Source organism: Pseudophryne corroboree, chromosome 5, assembly GCF_028390025.1.
Source record: "Pseudophryne corroboree isolate aPseCor3 chromosome 5, aPseCor3.hap2, whole genome shotgun sequence".
Taxonomy (NCBI): Eukaryota; Metazoa; Chordata; class Amphibia; order Anura; family Myobatrachidae; genus Pseudophryne; species Pseudophryne corroboree.
In genome coordinates this window covers 97,856,347-97,877,021 of record NC_086448.1, presented here as the reverse complement: position 1 = coordinate 97,877,021, position 20,675 = coordinate 97,856,347, and the positions used below count along the sequence as shown (strand labels likewise).

General features: G+C 48.1%; 1 protein-coding gene across 4 annotated transcripts in view; it reads right to left on the bottom strand.

Moving 5' to 3' along the window:
* RUNDC3B (RUN domain containing 3B) overlaps positions 1-20,675 on the bottom strand; it is a 596,000-nt gene that overhangs the window by 84,734 nt on the left and 490,591 nt on the right. For 3 of the 4 annotated variants that reach the window (XM_063921483.1, XM_063921484.1, XM_063921482.1), the window contains one exon: positions 1,219-1,365. The exons of the other annotated variant lie outside the window; for it this stretch is intronic. In XM_063921483.1, the coding sequence (XP_063777553.1) occupies positions 1,219-1,365 (147 nt within the window). The remainder of the gene's footprint in view (positions 1-1,218; positions 1,366-20,675) is intronic. 4 annotated transcript variants of the gene reach the window in all.

Below are 20,675 nucleotides of genomic sequence, written 5' to 3'. Positions count from 1 at the left end.
TATCACTTCCTTATGTCTTCTCCAGGTTAATACATCTGCCCCAATATACCCTCTATATGAGCAAACAGATGAATACTATTCTGCACAGAGAGCACCATTCTTCATCATGATCAGTGTTATACCCCTTTCACATCGGACAAATAACCCGGTATCGACCCGGCACGGGTCAGCGTGCGGTGTGAAAGCGCCATAGCTGAAATCCCGGGTCGCCTGACCCGGTAATTCAACCCAGGAATAAAGCAGTGTTATTCCCGGGTTGAATATCGGGTCAATGGCGGCGTAAACGAGCCGTTCACTACAACATAGAGAGGCGGCGCGGAGATGATCTCATCTCCCAGCGCCGGCTCCGCCCCCGCCCCCCCCCCCCCACTGCTATGGCAACCCGTCCGGCATATTGCCGGGTCGGGGAAGCCAGCAGCAGCGTCCAATGCCGGATCCCACCTGGGAAGGACCCGTTTCCAATTCCCGGGTGGGATCCGGCATTGGCGGTGTGAAAGGGGTACCCAGGGAGTAATGAAAATACAGAACGTTTGCTATACATTACTTTATGGTATCATCGATATACCTAAAGAGAACAGTGTTACCCAGGGACTAATGCAAATACAGAGCGCTTGCTTTACATTACTAGGATATTACTTTAGAACAAGTCACTTCTACCTTGTTTTATCCGCTATATTGCATAAATTGTTTTCAAAGGAGGGTTTACATCTGAAACTGAAGAGAAGAACAAAAAACCCCCCAAACATTATTAGCTTATAGGGGGGGAAAAACAGATCTGCTATGAAGCAAACAAACTGAGAATGTTACTACAATCCCATATTATATTATTTTATCACTGCAATGGTCACATATAATAACCACAATCGGGAAACAATTTGTCCTACAAAATGTTCCTGCCATTCTAAGGCCTAAAGTGCATCTGTCACAGCGGAGGCATTCTGGGGCCAGAGGCAATACTAGGAGAATGAAACTTAAAAGAAAGTGACATCATTGAGGTATAGTGCCTCATGCCTCAGCCATGTCACCAATATTGAGGGATCAGATAAATAAATATTGGTTCAGCTAACAATACAGCTACCTCCACTGTCCATAGGTAAGAGGGAGGCGTCACATGTCTAAGGCGTGATTCATAACTCCCAATGCTGTCTGGGGAGCCTGCCATTGATCGGTATATACGTTAGGACTCCTGGTCTGACAACAACGACATATTAAACTTACTCATCCCACTGTTCATTGTGCTTTTGGTACAGCAATGTCTCCAGAGCAACAGCTTTAACATCCAGAGCTCCTGGGGAAGGCCACTGATTGGTGAGGTGAGTGGTTAACTCCTGTCTCGATCTTAAGTCATTATTCTTTAGTACAGTCCTGTGAAGATATAGACAGTGAACTCCTTTATTTCCTATCAAAATAAAGGCCAAACAAAGAATAGAGGTGCGATGGAAGCTGAAGGCAGATGGAGATGATGAATGGCTGGAATGTCACAGCAGGCCGGCTCCCAAAGGCCTGATTACGATTTTATTCCCCCTGTGTGCGCTATAGGAAAAGGCAGATCATCATTACTGCGGAGATCAGCCTATTCATCTAGATATTATCCGGCAGAAGTGACTGGGAATGATGGAGATTGCTGCGGTCTCAGTTAGGATGGAGATTTAGTCACCGGTTATGTCTCTGCTTGTAAAGAAAAGAAAAACATACACCTATAAGAAATAATTGTCGCAGGCTACCACCTGTTTCTCATCAAGTACTCACTCCTGTCAGTAATGTGCCTTGACGGATACTCATAGTAGCAGGTAGAAAAAGAAATAAACACTATTTTAAATGGAGCTGTTAATGCAATGCATCTAAATTGAAAAGTTGATTTTTTTTTTCTAACTTACTACTTGTTTGTAGAGCATAGGACAAGTCGGATGTATATTTGTGTCCCATCAACCATACTAAGGACAAAAGCTAAATATTTAAAAGTTTAACGTAAAAAATCTTTTTATTCGTATCTCATTTGGGGCCTGTTTCTGAGTGACACGAAATGCTGATGTTCACGTAATTGAGAGGTTATTTGTAAACGTGCACAGGGCTGCCATCAGGAGGGGGGGGGGGGGGGGGGGGGGACTGCCGGGACAGGAGTCAAGAACCCAGACTCAGAGGGGGCCTGCGCCTGGCGGAAGTAATGGCGGTACATTCGGTGCATTGCACCAAGGCCCACCGCAAGGCCTCTGCCTGTCATCCAATGCCTCTGCCAATCGCCTGCCTCTCACAGTCACCCTCTGCTCGTCAACCACTTGCCTCTCCCTGTCACCCTCTGCCCATTACCCACTGCCTCTGCACGTCACCTAAATGAAGGGGTTTTTGTTTTTTATTTGGGGGGGGGGGGGGGGGGCCTGCCTATTTGGTCTGTCCTGGGCCTCACAATTTCTGATGGCAGTCCTGACTGTGTATGCTTGAAAAATTTAGAAAACCCCATTGCATACTTGCCTACCTTGGAGGTCTCCTCTCCTGGTGAATCATAAGGCCCCACCCCCCAAAATGCAGTGACTCATGGGTCCTCTGTGAGGGGGCAGGACTATATGAAGCAAATTCGCCTAATTTAGCTCCACACCCTCCATACGGCGTCACAATTTAATGTATAATCTCCTCATCTTGCCCAGTTCACTAAGAAGCGGGTGGGATGTGGGAGATATTGTCACTCTTTCGTAGATGTGGGAGATTGCACGAAAACTCAGGGGTCTCCCGCAAATATGCCCCTACGGTGCATGCAGTACTGTACACAGCGTGTACACACAAAGGAGCTGTTGCGATTGGTATCAGAAATGAAGTGACAAACTGATGGACATCAGTGCGTGGACCTTGGGAAATGGCCTGAAGTGAATGCAGGAAAACAGGCTGTAGCGGGGGCATGTTATAGGAGTGCCGTCGGCATGTCAGTGAAATCTGCTGTGTTCCCAGACACACAGAAGCTTCTGTACTGGAACAGAGAAACTGTGCCTGCCATAGGACTAGTAACAGTGCCGTTGATGGCGCTGTCAAAGTGTGCAGAGACGCAGGAAGTGGGCGCCTCAGGGTCTGCACAGTCAGGCGCACACTTGTACACAGGGAAAGGCTGAAAGTACCATTTTTTTTTTCAATATTATGGCAGCTGTGACTCCGGTAACAGACGCAAGAGCGGATTCAGCAGCATCCATCTCGGAATCAGACCCATAGTTCATAACTTGTGCTGTGTTTTTACATTCCATAAATTTGTATTTGAGAGTTGTTTGAAGAGTATGTTGTGACGGATACCATCTAAGAGGAACTGGGGAATGTGCAACGTGGCCAGAATTAAAGTTTCCCTGTTCACATTTGTCTGTAACCATAATTCATAGGTGGGAAGCTACCAAATGTAGTAAGTATACGGTAATATTCAGAGCATTGGGACGAAGGATTCTGTGGGGAAAACTGAGATTTATGGTAAGAACTTACCATTGTTAAATCTCTTTCTGCGAGGTACACTGGTTTCCACAGGGAATAACATTGGGGTGTAGAGCTGGATCTTGATCCAAGGCACAAACAGGCTAAAGCTTTGACTGTTCCCAGGATGCACTGCACAACCTCCTCTATAGCCCCGCCTCCAGGCACTGGAGCTCAGTTTTGTTATCCAGTCCAATGCAGTAGTAGGTAAGAGACGGTAGATGTTAGTCACATAGACCCCCATTCTCACAACAGGAGAAGGGACTAGCGGCTAATGCCATACAAACCCAAGGAATCTAAGTGCGTCAGGGTGGGCGCCCAGTGGAAACCAGTGTACCTCGCAGAAAGATATTTGAACATGGTAAGTCTTACCATAAATCTCCTTTTCTGCAGCGGGGTACACTGGTATTCCACAGGGAATAACATCGGGGATGTCCTAAAGCAGTTCCTCATGGAAGGGGACGCACTGTAGCAGGCACAAGAACCCGGTGTCCAAAGGAAGCATCCTGGGAAGCGGAAGTATCAAAGGCATAGAACCTTATGAACGTGTTCACTTAGGTCCATGTAGCCGCCTTGCACAATTGTTCAGCGGACGCGCCACGGCGGGCCGCCCAAGAAAGTCCAACAGACCGAGTAGAATGGGCCTTGATAGCAGCAGGAACTGGGAGTCCTGCCTGCGCATAAGCTTGTGCAATCACCATTCTAATCCATCTGGCCAAGGTCTGCTTATTAGCAGGCCAGCCACGTTTGTGAAAAACAAAATGTACAAAAAGAAAGGCAGTCCATTCTACATATATACGGAGAGCCCGTACCACATCCAAAGACCACTCTTTGGAGGACAAACCAGGAGAGATAAAGGCCGGAACCACAATCTCTTGGTTAAGGTGGAAAGATGACATCACCTTAGGTAGATAACCGGGCGAGTTCAAAGAACTGCCCGGTCACGGTGAAAAATCAGAAAGGGTGGACGACAGGACAAAGCACCTAAGTCTGACACCCTCCTAGGAGAGGCAATAGCCAACAGAAAAATGACCTTAAGCGTAAGGCATTTAAGGTCCACAGACTCAAGAGGTTCAAATGGAGACTCTTGAAGGGCATTAAGAACAGACATTTCCCATGGAGCCACAGGAGGGACATAGGGAGGCTGAATCCGTAGTACGCCCTGAGTGAATGTATGAACGTCAGGAATAGATAACATTTTTGCTGAAACCACACCGACAAGGTAGAAATGTGAACCTTGAGGAAGGCCAGGCGAAGTCCTAAATCCAGGCCTTGTTGCAAAAAAGCCAGAAATCTGGAAGTACTAAACTTGTATGCATCATGATTCTTAGCAGCACACCAGGTGAAGTAAGAATTCCAGAACCTATAATAAATCCGTGCAGAAGCCGGTTTGCAGGCCTTCAACATAGTTTGAATAACCACCTCAGAAAATCCTTTGGCCCTCAGGAGTGAAGCTTCAAGAGCCACACTGTCAAAGCCAGTTTTGCCAGGTCCTGGTAAACACCAGGGCCCTGAACGAGGAGGTCTGGGCGTTGAGGAAGTAGAAGAGGACGCTCAATTGAGAGACCCTGCAGGTCTGAGAACCAATGCCATCTGGGCCACGCTAGAGCGATTAGAAGCAGTATTTCACCATCTTGCTTGAACTTCCGTAGTACCCTGGGCAGGAGTGACACTGGAGGGAACATGTACGGCAGCTGAAAGTTCCATGGAATTGCCAGTGCATCCACGAACGCCGCTTGAGGATCCCTTGTCCTTGATCCAAAGACCGGGACCTTGTGATTGTGTCGAGACGCCATCAGCTCTACATCTGGTAGGCCCCACTTGTCCACAAGGAGTTGGAAGACCTCCAGATGAAGACTCTACTCCCCGCGTGTACGTCCTGACGACTGAGGAGGTCCACTTCCCAGTTGAGGACCCCCGGAATGAACACTGCTGATATTGCTGGCAGATGGTGTTCTGCCCATCAAAGAATTTTTGACACTTCCATCATTGCCATGCGGCATCGAGTGCCGCCTTGATAATTTATGTATGCCACCGTGGTGGCGTTGTCAGATTGTACTTGAACAGGCCTGTTCTGTACAAAAGGCAGGGCCAGTGTCAATGCATTGAACACTGCCCGCAATTCCAGTAGGTTTATCGGAAGGAGCGATTTCTCCCTGGTCCACCGACCCTGGAGATAGTGTTGCTCCAACACCGCACCCCAACCCCGCAGACTGGCATCCGTCATTAAGAGGACGCAGTTGGAGATCCAGAAGTTATGACCCCTGCTCAATTGTTGGTCCTGTAGCCACCAACTCAGTGACAAACGAATCTCCGGAGTCAAAGAGATAATTTGAGACCTGATCCGGTGAGGCAGTCCGTCCCACTTGGAAAGGATCAACCTCTGCGGAGGGCGGGAATGAAATTGAGCGTACTCTACCATGTCGAAAGCAGACGCCATGAGGCCTAGTACTTGCATCGCCGAGTGTATCGACACTCTTTGGCGAGACAGGAAGTATCTGATTCTGTCCTGAAGTTTCAGAACCATCTCTGGAGACACGAACAAATGTTGGTTGTGTGTTCAGTAATGCCCCCAGGTGCACCATGCTCTGAGCAGGGACCAGTGAGGATTTCTTCTAGTTGATGAGCCACCAGTGGGCTTGCAGGAATTGGACCATCAGTTCCAGATGACGGAGGAGAACCTCTGGGGAGTTCGCCGGGATCAACAAGTCATCCAGATACAGCAGGATTCTGATACCCTGACAGTGGAGAAGGGCCGTCATGACCGCCATGACCTTGGTGAAGATCCGAGGAGTCATGGTCAATCGGAAAGGCAAGGCTTGGAACTGGTAATGAAGGTTGCCAATAGCAAACCGTAGATATTGTTGATGCGACATGGCAATAGGTATGTGTAGGTAAGCATCCTGTATATCCAGGGATACCATATAGTCCTTGGGTTCCATAGCCTGTACAATAGAGCACAGAGTTTCCATACGGAATTTGGACACCCTCACAAATTTGTTCAAAGATTTGAGGTTGAGTATAGGTCGGGAGGATCCATTCAGCTTCCGAACTAGAAACAGCGTCAAATAGTATTCCCCTGCTTCTCTGAGACAGAGGCCACGGCACTATCACTCCTGAATCCAGGAGGGACTGGACAACCAAATGTAGAGTTTGTGCTTTTAACGGATTCGAAGGGATAACCATTGAGCAAAACTGGCGAGGGGGACGTCTCTTAAAAGAGATCACGTACCCGTGAGAGACCACTTGCTGCATCCAGGCATCCATAGTGGTCTTTAACCATACCTGGGCGAACTGCAGAAGTCGGCCTCCCACCCTGGGGTCCCCCAGGGTTAGGCCCGCCCCGTCATGCAGCAGGCTTGTCCGGTTTGGAAGCAGGCTGACGGGCGGCCCAAGAACGTTTAGGTTTGGGCTTAGTGGACTTGGAAGTGCGAGCCTGTCTTGTGTACGCCTGACCCTTTGCTTTACCTGGAGGTCGAAAGGAATGAAAAGTAGTACTCTTAGTTTTCAGAACCAAAGGATTAGTACTTGGGAGAAACAAAGTCTTGGCCGACGCCAAGTCGGTCACAATCTTGTTCAGATCATCTCCAAATAGTATATCTCCCTTAAAAGGGAGTACCTCCAATGTCTTCTTTTTTTAATAAGTTTTATTGGTTTTTGTATTAAGAAAAACGGATGCATAAACATTAGACAATATTTGTGGATCAACATAGGAGGTGCATAAAATTGAGGCAATAGAAAGACATAATAACAGCACAGGTCGTAGTGATCCTATTCATCAAATAACAAAGAAAGGTAATTGAAACTACAATACAGTTACAGAAAGAACAAAACATGAAAAGAGGAAGTAAGAGCAAGAAATAAGAAAGAGTGGAGGGAGGGCGAGAGCGTCGGCCAGACAAAGTTGGTCACCAGATCGAATTCTGTCATCTATATAGATAGTGGATCAGATGGTTGTCAATGGCGATTCAGCATTAAAGTGCTTTGTCCATGGCGTCCAAGTGCGCATAAAAGTGACTGATGTATCAAGAAGGGCAGCGGTGATGCGTTCCAGCTTGTATGTGGTCCATATAGCATTAATAGTGGCGGGAAGAGTAGGGGGAGAGGTGGATTTCCAATTTGCTGCTATTTGGCCGTATTTAAAATGTGCTTAATAAGTTTTAGTAGATGGCTCGACGTGTCCGGAACTGGGCGCAAAAGTAGAGAGTAAAATGGTGAGTCAGGAATAACCACATTGGTGATTTCTAGTATTAGTTTATGAATTTGACGCCAGTAGCGGCGGGCAATCCCACAGGACCACCAAACATGCAGCATGGTTCCCCTCTGCCCACAAAGTCTCCAACATCTATCAGAACAGGAAGGGTAAATAGCCTGAAGTCTAGACGGCACAAGGTACCATCGGTAATAGATTTTATAAGAATTTTCTTTGATACGAACAGACAAGGAGCTCTTAGTAATTTCCTGTCTGATGTCAGCCCATTCCTCGATAGTAAACGTCTCCCCTATATCTCGTTCCCACGCTATTTCATGAGCCTCTTTCGCAGGGGAATTGTGTGAGAGTAAGATTTGGTAAATAGCGGACAACAAACCTTTTGTAGAGCGTTGACCACAACATAAAAATTCAAATGCAGTTTTGGGTATAGGATGAGCAGTTTTACATAGAGTAGAATAAAAGTGACGAATTTGCAGAAATTGATAGAAAGTTGAATGGGGAAGAGAGAAGCGTGATTGCAGGTCCGTAAACAAGGGAAATGAAGAAAGGGGTGCCAGATCAAACAGGAAAAGGACGTTGTGAGAAGTCCAGTGTTTAAAAGCAAGGTGGTTAGTACCTGGGGGGAACTTGGTATTGTTCCAGAGAGGAGTCAGCAACGGATTATAGGAGCGAAGACGATAATAGCGGGTGCATTGATCCCAAACCGATAATGTAAAACGCATCGTCGGCAACAAGAGAGACGAGGCCGGGCGGGAGCGAGGCGCGCACCATAACAGGGTTGAAGGGGAATGTACATTTATTACATGAGCTTCCAAAAGCGTCCATAACCTCTGTTCAGGAGGTGAGTGCCAGAGAGCACAGGAGGCCAAGTGTGTAGCACGATAATAGTTAATCAAATCCGGCATACCGAGGCCCCCTGAGTTACGATGTTGCTGGAGTAATCGTATCTTGACTCTGGGTTTCTTTCCAGCCCAGATGAAGATGGATAGATCTCTTTGCAGATTCTTCAATATTTTAGTTGGTATGTGGATAGGGAGGGTCTGCCAAAGATATAGCAATCGCGGAAGTATGTTCATTTTGATAGCAGCTATGCGCCCGAGCCAAGATATATAGAATTTATTCCAACCCACGAGATCGGTACGTATCGATGCGAATAGACGTGGAAAATTGGCCGTGTATAGTGACGCGTGAGACTTAGTTAGGTAGATACTTAGATACTTAAGTTTAGTGTGTTGCCATTTAAACGGGTAAGGATACTGTAGGAGGCGTAGATCCCGGGGAGTCACGTGTATATCCAGGATCTCTGTTTTATCAGTGTTGAGTTTGTAATTAGACAGACGACTATAAGTTTGAATCTCCTCAAACAGATGTTGTAAAGATATGAGTGGGTCAGTTAAAGTGAGAATGACATCATCCGCATACAACGCTATCTTGAAGTCGTGGTTCCCCACCGCAATGCCCGAGATGTTAGTATTCAGTCTGATTTTGGCCGCCAAAGGCTCCATCACCAGAGCAAATAGCAGTGGGGAAAGTGGGCAGCCCTGCCGGGTGCCGTTTCTAATAGAAAGTGACGGGGAAGGAAGACCGTTGACGAGAATGGAAGCAGAGGGATTGTGATAAAGTGAGGTGACGGCATTATAAAAAGCACCATGCATGCCCATGTTTTTCAAGGTTTGTTGAATAAAGGGCCATGCTACCCTATCAAAGGCTTTTTCTGCGTCCAAAGCCACCACCAGGGTCGGAAGGGACTCCCGCTGAGAGAGGTGAATAAGGTTGATAAGCCGGCGAGTATTGTCCGCTGCTTGTCGATTAGGAATAAAACCGACTTGATCCGGATGTACTAAGATCGGCAGGAATGGGGCTAATCTATTCGCAAGAATTTTAGCGAACAACTTAAGGTCTGTATTCAACAATGAAATGGGTCTATAATTTGTCATTTCAAGCGGGTCACGGTCAGGTTTGGGTATAACGATAATGTTAGCCCTGGTGGTGGCTGCATCCAGGGAGCCTAGTTCCAGTAAAGAGTTGAATAACAAGTGAAGCATGGGGAGAAGAGATTGCGCACATTTTTTGTAATAGATGGCAGTATAGCCATCGGGACCTGGGGCGGACGAGCGGCGAACTGAGTTATTGTGACCAGAATTTCCTCGTTGGAGATAGGGGCGTTAAGTGTTTCTAAATCTGAAGCAGAAAGTTTTGGTAAGCGACAGGTGGTGAGGTAATGTTGAATGTTGGGAATGTGAAAAGGATCAATATTAGCAGGTGGAGGTAAGTTGTAGAGTGATTCATAATAACCGTGAAATTGCGAGGCCATAACTTTGGGGTCACAAGTCACGGATCCGTCAGAGCATTTCAAGGCGAGTATGCGGTTTTGTGTCCTTTTAGCCCGGAGGCGACGAGCCAGCAAAGTGTCAGCCCTATCTGATTTTTCATAAAAGTTCTGGCGGATCCATAAAAGTGAGTTAACCGTTTTTTTTGTGAGGATTTGTGACAACTGTCCCTTAAGTGAAAGGATCTTAGTATAAAGTTGCTTTTTCGGGAAACGCTGGTGAAGAAGGGTTAGGGAAGTTAGTTCTGTTTCCAAGTCACGAATACGTTTAGTCTCTATCTTCTTATGAGCTGAGGCAAGATTAATGAGGAGCCCACGTAACGTTGCCTTATGAGCCTCCCATAATACCGCAGGGGAGATATCAGGAGAGCTATTTTCAGTAAAGTAAGTCTGAATCATGGCGTTAATGTCAACAGTGTTAGAGGGTTTAAGAAGAAGAGACTCCTGTAAACGCCATGTCCGAGGGGACGAAAGTGTATGAGGGACAGTAATGTCCAATATAAGGGCGTAGTGGTCTGACCAAGTAGTGGGGATTATTTGTGCCCCGCGGAGGCTCTGAGTGGAGTCACGGTCAACAAAGATGTAGTCGATGCGGGTGTAGAGGTCGTGCGGGGGTGAATAGTGCGTGAAGCCTCTGGCGGAAGGATACAAAGTCCTCCAGCTATCATACAAGTTGTGAGAGGAGATACAGTTCCGTAGAAGCTTAGACAGCTTTGTGTGAGAGGACGTACCCGTGACTGGGTGAGACCTATCAAAGTGAGGGTCAAGAGTAACATTACAATCCCCAGTAATTATAATTTTGGAGTTCGGGAATTTAGAAAGCTGGTCAGAGAAGGTCCCAAAAAAAGAACCCTGCTGCATGTTTGGGGCATATACGGACGCCAATGTGATAGGCTGCTGGTTGAGGGTACCTGAGAGAATTACAAATCTACCATTGTCGTCGTGATAAGAATCATGAATGACTATAGGAAGATCCCTGTGGAGCAGTATAGCAGTACCCCTGCGCTTGGCTGACATAGTAGAGTGAAAGGTGTGGGGGTATTTTTTACTGTTTAAGGAAGGGTAGGGGAACTTAAAATGCGTCTCTTGAAGAAAGACTATATCTGGCTTGTGTCTGGCAAAAAAATGGAACGCCATGGAACGCTTTGTCGGGGAATTAAGGCCACTGACATTCATAGATAACAATTTCAAGGTCATGGAGGGTAATAATCACCCATGTGCAATATAGTGAACAACCATTGATGTGGCCAACCGTAGGGCGAGTGAAGGGACAGAAAGGAATAGAAAAGAAGAGGAGCAAGAAGGAACTCAAAGAACAGGCCCATGCCTAGAAGCGGGTAGGGCCTACATTAGGAAGGGGTAGTGCCAAACAGGCAGCCCCTTCAGTGTGGGGAGTAACGACAATATAAGAGAACAGTAGATAGAAAACCAGAACGTGTATAACAAGAACTAAGACATCCTGCGGTCAAGCGCGAGGGTATAGAAATAAACAGGTAATAACATAAAAAGAGCAATTTGACTTCCTGACTTAACTAGGCAAACACATAACTAAATGGCTACAGCGACAGCAACTAGTTGGGGAGAAGAAAAACAAAACAAAAAAGGGGGGGGTTGGGGACCTTATTGGGAGAGCAAACAAAGCCACATAATAACATTTAGTGAATGACTGTAGCATGTAACAACGGGAAGCGGGTTAGGAGTAGCAATCATTTCGGACATAAAGCCTGAGTCGGCCCCATGCTATTGAGTTCAATATTAGCCTTACCAATTCAAGGCACGGTAGACATTTTCCAAATGGGTCCAGGCAGGACCAACACCCATACGTCCCATAAATCTAACAGTCCGTAAAACAACACGAGCAATGTGCGTAAAGTGAGATATATTAAAAAAAAAAAAAAAAGAGGGGGGGGGGAAGATTGGCTGTGGAGGGGGGGCAACTGTCCCGTAATCAGCAAAACATAGTTACGTATCCGCAGACATCAGAGTGCCGTGTTATTTAGTAGACCAATCAGGAGTCGGTGCCGCAGGCCTTGACGGAGATGTGGGAGTAAGTTGATACCTAAGCTCGCCAGGTAGAGTATCAAAAATGCCAAGAGTCTTGAGGAGGTCGTAGCCTTGAGCAGGGGTTTTAATGGAGTGATGGGACCCATCTTTGGTTACTTGGAGCTGAAAAGGGAATCCCCATTTATATTTAATAGAATTAGTACGGAGGACTCTGGTAATCACAGCAAGGTCTCAACGTTTTTTAGCGTAGAGGAAGCTAGGTCTTGATAAATTTGAAGTTGAGTGCCTGAGTAATCCACAGATTGGAGTTCCCGCGCAGCCGACATGATCTTTTCTTTAGACTTAAAATAGTGGAATCAGAGGATAACATCTCGGGGAGGTTGTGACGGGGGAGGCCGAGGACGGAGCGCTCTATGCGCTCTATCTAGAAGGAACAGGTCTTTCGGAGTACCGGGGAGTAAATTCAGAAACAGGCCTTCCAAAAAAACCTGGGAGGGCTTCCAGGGTAACACTCTCAGGGATGTTACGGATCCTGATATTATTTCTCCTGTTCCGGTTGTCCAAATCCTCCAGGTGGTCCTCATGCACATCGACATCAGTGCGGAGGTCAATTAACTCCTGTTCAAGCACGGCCTGGTACTGGCACACCTCATCCATCTTACGTTCCAACTAATCCGTACGGGTGCCCATGTCGGTCAGATCCTTTCTAAATTCTGCAAGCGCTGACCTCATTTCGGTTTGAATAGTTTTGGTCACAATAGAGACGACTTGGGTGGTGAGGTGAGCTCTTGGCGATGAAGCATCCTACGAATCGGACATTCGGTCTGCAGCCGATGAGTTACGAGAAGTAGATCCGGCTTTCTCCCATGCACGGAGGATGCTGGGTTTATTAGCAGCATTTGATTTGCGTTTTTTTTGCGACATAATAGAGCGGGAAAGGCACGAAAGTGGGTATAAAGAGTATCAACTCCGCGTAGGAAATCTCAGATTTATCCGGAAAGAAATTTCAAGAGAGGCCTCGGCTAGGACATTAGCTGACCCACTAGCGCAAGGTGACCGCAGGATAGGCTAGTCTAGGGCAGGCATCGGGGGCGACATGAAGCGACTCGCAGAGCACGGGCCACCATTAGTAGAGAATCACGGTGAGGTGGAGTGAGGCGCCTCAGTGTTTCGGGGCACGGGCGGACAAGGAGCATATGGCGATTATAAAATGGCCGCAGGGAGACGCCAATGGAGGGAGACGCGGGCCAGCCAACAGACCACAGCAGCGGTGGGGGGCCACGTGCAGTGACAAGCTGCGTCTCGTTCCTGCACCCGTGTGGCCGTAAGATAGCAGGCATGTGGGGAGGGTATTTCTTACCTCCTGCGCCCCCACTGCGGTAAACCGGGCTGTGGTACAAGGCGGGGGGGCCGGAGCATTCACTTTTACCCTATGAAGGGGGGTCATAAAGCTGATACTGGCCTGGGGTCTCAGCACTGCGGACACTGGGGGCAAGGGGGGGCCACAGATGTTGTGACTGTGCCCTGATATGAGGGAGAGCTGCAGGGAAGCCAGAGTGTTGTAGTATGGAGCGGCAGCGAAGCACAGGTATAATCCCCCAGCTCCGTGAACAGCAGCCAGCCCCCGTCCCGCCTTACCGATGACCCGCCGCGGGTGCCCAGTCAGCCGGAAGCTGCGGTCGTGAAGGAGAGAGCACCGGCGTCGGGCGCTGAGAGCTGCGGACAGGCGCTCTAAACCGTCCGTCCCAGGCCCCAGGGGAAGCCGCAGCAAGATGGCGGCCGCACTCTCGCTGATCCCCGCTGCCCGGGGCTCCGGAAATCGGCGTCTCGGGCTGCCGGGTGTTCTCAAGGGCAACCAGGTGGAGGTGGGAGTCCAGCAGTCTATGCACAGGGCCCCGGGAGCGTTGCAGGGCATACCAAAGTGCCGGCGCGGCTCCGGGAGTTCAGGTCGGGACCCGTGGTTACTCCAGGCCCCGGCTTCAATCTGGGGAGAGGGCCGCAACCCGCAGGAGCGCTTAAAAGCACTCCCCGATTTCGCAGCGTGATCCCCAGGGTGATCTAAGCCGACTGGAGGGCAGTGGGGGCGATGATAGGATGGGGATGGGTGATCACAAGGGTCATATAAAGGGCTTTTTGTAGGGTAATGTGCAGGAGCTCCTGAGCTGCACGTCTGTCTCCTTCAGTAGTTAAGCCACCCCCCCCTCCAATGTCTTCTTAGAGTCCAGGTCCACCGACCAGGATCAAAACCACAGAATTCGGCGAGCCAGGACAGACGTAGTAGATGCCTTGGCCGCCATAACGTCTGCATCAGAGGCTGCCTCCTGAATATAGTGGGAGGCTGCGGTAATATAGGACAGGTATTGTCTAGCAGTGTCAGAAAAATTCAGAGGTAGCTCTTCCTCAATTGCTTGAACCCATGCTTCAATGCCTTTTGCAGCCCAAGAGGCTGCCATAGTGGGTCTATGTACAGCACCTGTAAGAGTGTAAATAGATTTCAAGCAACCCTCCACACGCTTATCCGACGGTTCCTTCAAAGAGGTGACACTTTTTGTTCCCTTTTATGTGTGGGGTGTGTTACTTGGGGTGTTCATCCTTCTGCCACAGGTTCCCGCAGGGAGAAGTCTCTAAAGCTGTTGGGTCACGCCATCGTCTGGAAACACAGGTACGACACTACACCTTCCTCAGGAGGCCCTATTACATACAGCTCGCTGCCCTATTTGGACAACATAGCTCACATCCCTGCCAGGCATTAAATGGCATATCCCTGGGGCCCTTCTGATCCTTGGGGCCCGGTACAGGTGTCCCCATTGTTCCCCCCCGTCGCCAGCCCTGACAGCAGCAACACGCCTCCGTTTTGAGAAACATAGGCCGTCACCAGGGGAGCTTCCAGAGAGGAGGAGGCACTTGTGCAGACTCCGTCTGAGCCCCCTCCTCTCTAGCCGGCAGCGATGTAGACTCTGGACACTAGGGGACCCTAGCGCTGTCCCAGAGTCTACAGCTCAGGTCTCTGGCAAAATGGTGTGTTGGCCATTATCTCACTGATTTTCTTACTGTGCATGCGCAAAACGCTGGGAAAATGCCAACCGTGCCATTTTCCTGGTGATTTCAGCAGCGCTGCTTCTGCTGAAGCGTGACTCCAGACTCAAGTATTGAAAAAAGTGGATGCAGTGTGTGCCCCACTGGACCCCAGGGGCCCGTGTGCACCTATTATAAATAATCCAGCTGTCACCTCCCCTCAAAACGACTATTGGTACTTTGTGGTGCAGGATGGCACTCTGTCCACATCTGGATCAGACCCCATTGCGCCATGGAATAAATTATCTAATCAGTGTCGGACTGGGGCATGACGGGCCCACCGGGGAAAGGGGGGGGTGCTGTTGTAGGGGCCCATGCTTAAGGGTGTGGCCAGGCTCCACTGGGGCGTGGCCAGCCAGCACAGAGGTTTGGCTAACCATTACAGAGTACATGTTCTGTTCCCCTTGGTAAATATATAATAAACCATATTCTTGTGAAGTATAATGTAGCATAAGTATAATGCATAATTCAAGTGCACTAGGATAGAGTCTGGAACCTGATCCCTAGAGGAGGAGGAGGGCCCACAGGCAGTGGGGCCCACCGGTGGTTCCCCCTGCTCCCCTGTGGGCCAGTCCGACCCTGGATCTAATACCTCCGCGACTGATGCCATGCATTTGGGAAGGTCTGGGCTCCACTGCTTTTTTTTAAAAAGGGTCACTACCAAAGCTCTACCTGCTTTCTGCATCCACCAAACCTACTGCCATCACCCTCATATACCCGAGTGCCGTGGAATATGTGTGCGCTATATAAATAACACTCATAAATAAAAGAAACAAATTGGTGCTGTACATAAATAAAATTAAAGGACTCGTGTCTATTTTCTTCTTTGTACCACCCTGTCCTGCTTCAATAGGTGAATAATATAAAAAACTATTTAATAAGGGCATGGCTTTTTCTGTGTAGATCCCGCTGCCCACCTCACTATAAGGGCATGAACTGGTCACTGGCCGGTTGGGCATGATGATACACCAGCACCTTACAGTTACAGGTAATACCAGATTAACAACATGACAACTGGGGCGGTCACCCACAAGTTAGTTGTCCTGGGGCCCCCACTAACCTTATTCCAGCCCTAGTTACAGGATTTATATAATGATCTACAGCCTACGTCACAGTTTAGCAAAACAAGGGGGGAAAAAGCAAAAATATTTCCCATGGGTGACAAGAACATTGGGGCAGATGTATTAACCTGGAGAAGGCATAAGGAAGTGATAAACCAATGATATGTGCAAGGTGATAAAGGCACCAGCCAATCAGCTCCTAACTGTTAATTTACATATTGGAGCTGATTGGCTGGTGCCTTTATCACCTTGCACATATCACTGATTTATCACTTCCTTATGTCTTCTCCAGGTTAATACATCTGCCCCATTGTAAGATAATCCAAACTATTTCTTTTTATGGGCTAACTATTGGAGCGAGCTGCGTATAGTTCCCCATGATGCAGCAGTCAGCGCAGCTCTGTGGGATGGCAGCAGTCAGCGCAGCTCTGTGGGATGGCAGCAGTCAGCGCAGCTCTGTGGGATGGCAGCAGTCAGCGCAGCTCTGTGGGATGGCAGCAGTCAGCGCAGCTCTGTGGGATGGCAGCAGTCAGCGCAGCTCTGTGGGATGGCAGCAGTCAGCGCAGCTCTGTGGGATGGCAGTGTCTGCATACTGTGAGCGGACCCAGGAACTATCCAATTAATCTGCAATGAATGTAATTTCACGTTTAATGACATCTGCTGCCGCAGGCGGCCAGACCGCGCTCCCCCATTGCTGCAATTATTTGATAAATCACCTGCACATAATTGTCAACACTTAATATTTTCCGGGGACATTTTAATTTATTGTTTGTGATGTTGCTGCTTTCAGTAACAAGGCTGGAATAACGGGGAAGGGGACACCTAAAATAATACACTTAACAATGGAGATAATTACAGGAATACTGTAATTGGAAAGAGAGGCGAGAAAACATTAACTATTGAAATACCGACCCCAATCGCAGCACATTGCCATACTGACTATGGTCCGTCCACCTTTATTCATACATAAATTCTGTGCAATGTCATTTACAAATGCAGTGAAAATGGAAAAGCAAGAGCGAGATTGTACGGCCGGAACTTTGCACCTCTACATAACCTGTTGCGATGTGACATTTGGTTCATCTCTAGCAACGTCACTGATAGTGACTGCAATAAGGCGGCCATCTAATAAGTGTGATATTCTACTGTAGCTCATGGTCACTGACGGCTTTCATACTTATCTTCAATGTAATACAGACGGTATCTGGTCTGAAGGTCGACAATGTTTAGTTCGGCCACTATAGGTCGACAGTCACTAGATTGACAGGGTTTGAAGGTCGACAGGGTTTCTAGGTCGACATGAGTTTTTTTTTTAAATAATCTTTTTTTTTTTACTTTTTCATACTTTAAAATCCACGCGGACTACGATTGGGAATACTAACCTGTGCTGAGCGCAGCGAGGCACCTTACCCGAACCATGGTGAGCGGACACGATGCACTAATTGGGATTCCCGGCCACTGTACGGAGAAAACGACACCAAAAAAACATGAAAAACTCATGTCGACCTTTTGACCTAGAACATGTCGACCTAGAAACCCTGTCGACCTACAGTGGTCGACCTAAACACTGTCGATCTAATGATCCACACCCATACAGACCCCTTATAGATTTCTAAATAAGAAATCCTAATGTACTATACATCCCAACAGTGCTTAGATCACAGGTATTAAACATGGAACTACATAGCCCAGCATGCCCTAACAGGCACAACAGTGGCAGGGCATCAGTAGCTTGAGGGCTGCACAAGGCCACTAAACACAAAATACTAACTGATGTATAGGAAAGAACTACCATTAATTATTATTATTATTTGTAACCATTATAGAAGCTGCTTGTTTGTTTTAGGACACACAGAGTATATCTCCTCTCTTGCTGATTTGTCACCCTAATGAAGGACGCCCATTTTAGGGACACTATGGTCACACGAAACATAAAGGTATATGTTCAAGATACCAGCTATCGGGATTCCAGCAGCCGAAACACCGACGCTGGAATCCCGACACCCAGATACCAGATACCGGAATCCAGAACACGTCAGCATCCCGACGTCGGAATCCCAACAGCAAGAATACCGGGGGGAATTAGAGGTAGGAGGGTTAGGGTTTGGCCATGGGGAGGAGGGGAGGTTAGGCTGCGTGAGGTGGGGAGTTACATTTATGCATACAGGGTATGTGTTAAGTTTACACACTGAGGGGGGAGGGTTAGAGTTAGGCTGCGGTAAGGGAGGGTTAGGGTTAGGCTGCGGTAAGGGAGGGTTAGGGTTAGGCTGCGGTAAGGGAGGGTTAGGGGTGTGGGGAGTTTGATTACTTACTTCGTCTCTGTCGGGATCTTGACCAACGGGATGTTGGCGTCGGTATCACATACCTATTTCCTTTATGAAGTCACTGTGCTAAAACCAATGGGGGAGTCTCTCCTGGGGTGCAGCGCTTAATGAGTGTTTAGCACAGTGATTAAAGAAACGGTTTCCAATGAAAGAGGCTGGTGAGGGAATGTTTAAAATAAAGGACAGAAGTAGTCCTTGTACTACTGTAGTAGTAGGCAACGCTGCGGGCTAGTTAAGATGGATAGATCATGCTGAAGGTCAGCAGTGTGGTCTTTACTTAGCGGCTTGCTTCTACAGGAGCTTCATCTAGAAAAGCGGAGGTAGACAATGGGTGGGTTCCATGGCCTGAGAATACTGCTATAAGCACCAGATGTGGGCTCACCTAGCGCTAGCAAATGGTGTAAGCTTATCTGAAGTGCAGAGTTTGGAGACTGTCTGGTCACTTGAGACCTCTAGGCGGAAACGCACCTAGCTGCATAACATCTACAGGACACAGACCCCAAGCTTGTCCTACGAGGCAGCAGCTGTTTACAGGAATTAAACAGAATATTTGTCACGAACAGACAATGTGGTCAGGACAAGCATCATAATTTAAAAGTCTAGAACGGACGTAATGTCACGATCAGAAACAAAGCTAAGCTGGTAACAAATGGTCAGGACAGCACACCAACACCAGGCAGCACAACCGGGCGTGTCGCTCAGGAATGTGCAGAGGAATGCGCACAGCGGGCGATCAGACCCAAACTGCGCATGCGTATGCACCACAATGCACAGGCGCGTCGCGCGGGTACAAAGCGGTTCACCGCTCAGCGATGTGTTTGTGCAACAGATCCGTTCGCACGGGCGATCGCAAGAAGAATGACAGGAAGAAGGCGTTTGTGGGTGGCAACTGACCGTTTTCTCGGAGTGGTTGGAAAAATGCAGGCGTATCCAAGCGTTTGCAGGGAGGGTTCCTGACGTCAATTCCCGTTCTGGACAGGCTGATGGGATCACAGCGGCTGAGTAAGTCCTGGGCAGCACAGAGACTGCACAAAATCAGCTTGTGCAGCTCTGCTACACATGCATTTGCACACTTGCACATCGAAAATACACTCCCCCCGTAGGCGGCGACTATCTGATCGCAGGGTAACAAAAATGGCTGCCTAGCGATCAGGTCTGAATTACCCCCCTGAAGAGAGCACCTGTTCGCATTAGCAGACAAGGCCTCAAAGTACAGACACATCTACTGTAGTAGCCAAGAAATCAGGGGAAAGGATGCAAATAAGTGTCTTCAGGCCTCAGTTGGGTGTTCCTCCAAAGTTAACATCTTAGAACTATGCAACTTGTGCTCTAGCTTTATTGGTACCTTAATGTGTATGTTTTCATGTTTAATCCCTGAGCAGCAGTGAGATGCTTTGTTTGCACTAAATGTCATAAATCCGCATGATTTCAGTAATACTGTGCGTGGGTGATCAAAGTGCAGTTTTCATTACGCCTTTGTTTCGCTATTTTCTAAGTGATTTCTTAACAACAGATTAGTTGCTACAGTGTACCTAATTATTACAGGCAGAGCTCCAAACAAGCCTAATTGTTTCAGAAAAATAAAAATGCACTTTGAAGTCAACCCTTTCCTCTACACAGTGGGCACAGCCATTTTTTGGGCTGAACCGATTACTCATTAGGGCTCAGCCTATTCAGTTGCTAAGAATGACTTTGCGAGGACTTCCAGAGGATGGAGTATCAAGTATGGATGCTTTTTTTTAATCACAGCTCCTCCAAGACGGTTCCCTGTCCAACCTCATTTGCTCTTCAAATTACCCAATGAGGTTAACTGTCCTCATTTTTCATTTGTGGAGGAATCCAGCCTCTCTCATTTGGCTTGGCGCTTGTGTCCTGCATTTCTCACCCACCTTGGTGTTTTCCTCATCTACACCTACCTGCAGAGTTTTCCTCTCAGGACTCTCTCCAGCTCCACCACCTTGCTGATGCAGTGCCTTTGGGTTCTGTGTCTGCGTTCGCCAGCCTTGTGGTGCCCCTCCGGGGAGCTGCTTTGTATATCTGGTGGACACTGAGGTGGTATCCCTTCTGGTTCTGTGCTTTGGACTACCTGTGGGATGTGCTGCAATCCCTGTGCATCTGCTGAGCTGGCCTGCTGGTGAGTTGTGGGGGCGGCGTGCCGGCAGATCAGCCTCCTGTGTACTTTCTGCTGTGCAGCTTCAGTATCAGCGGGAGATCATGGCTGACTTCAC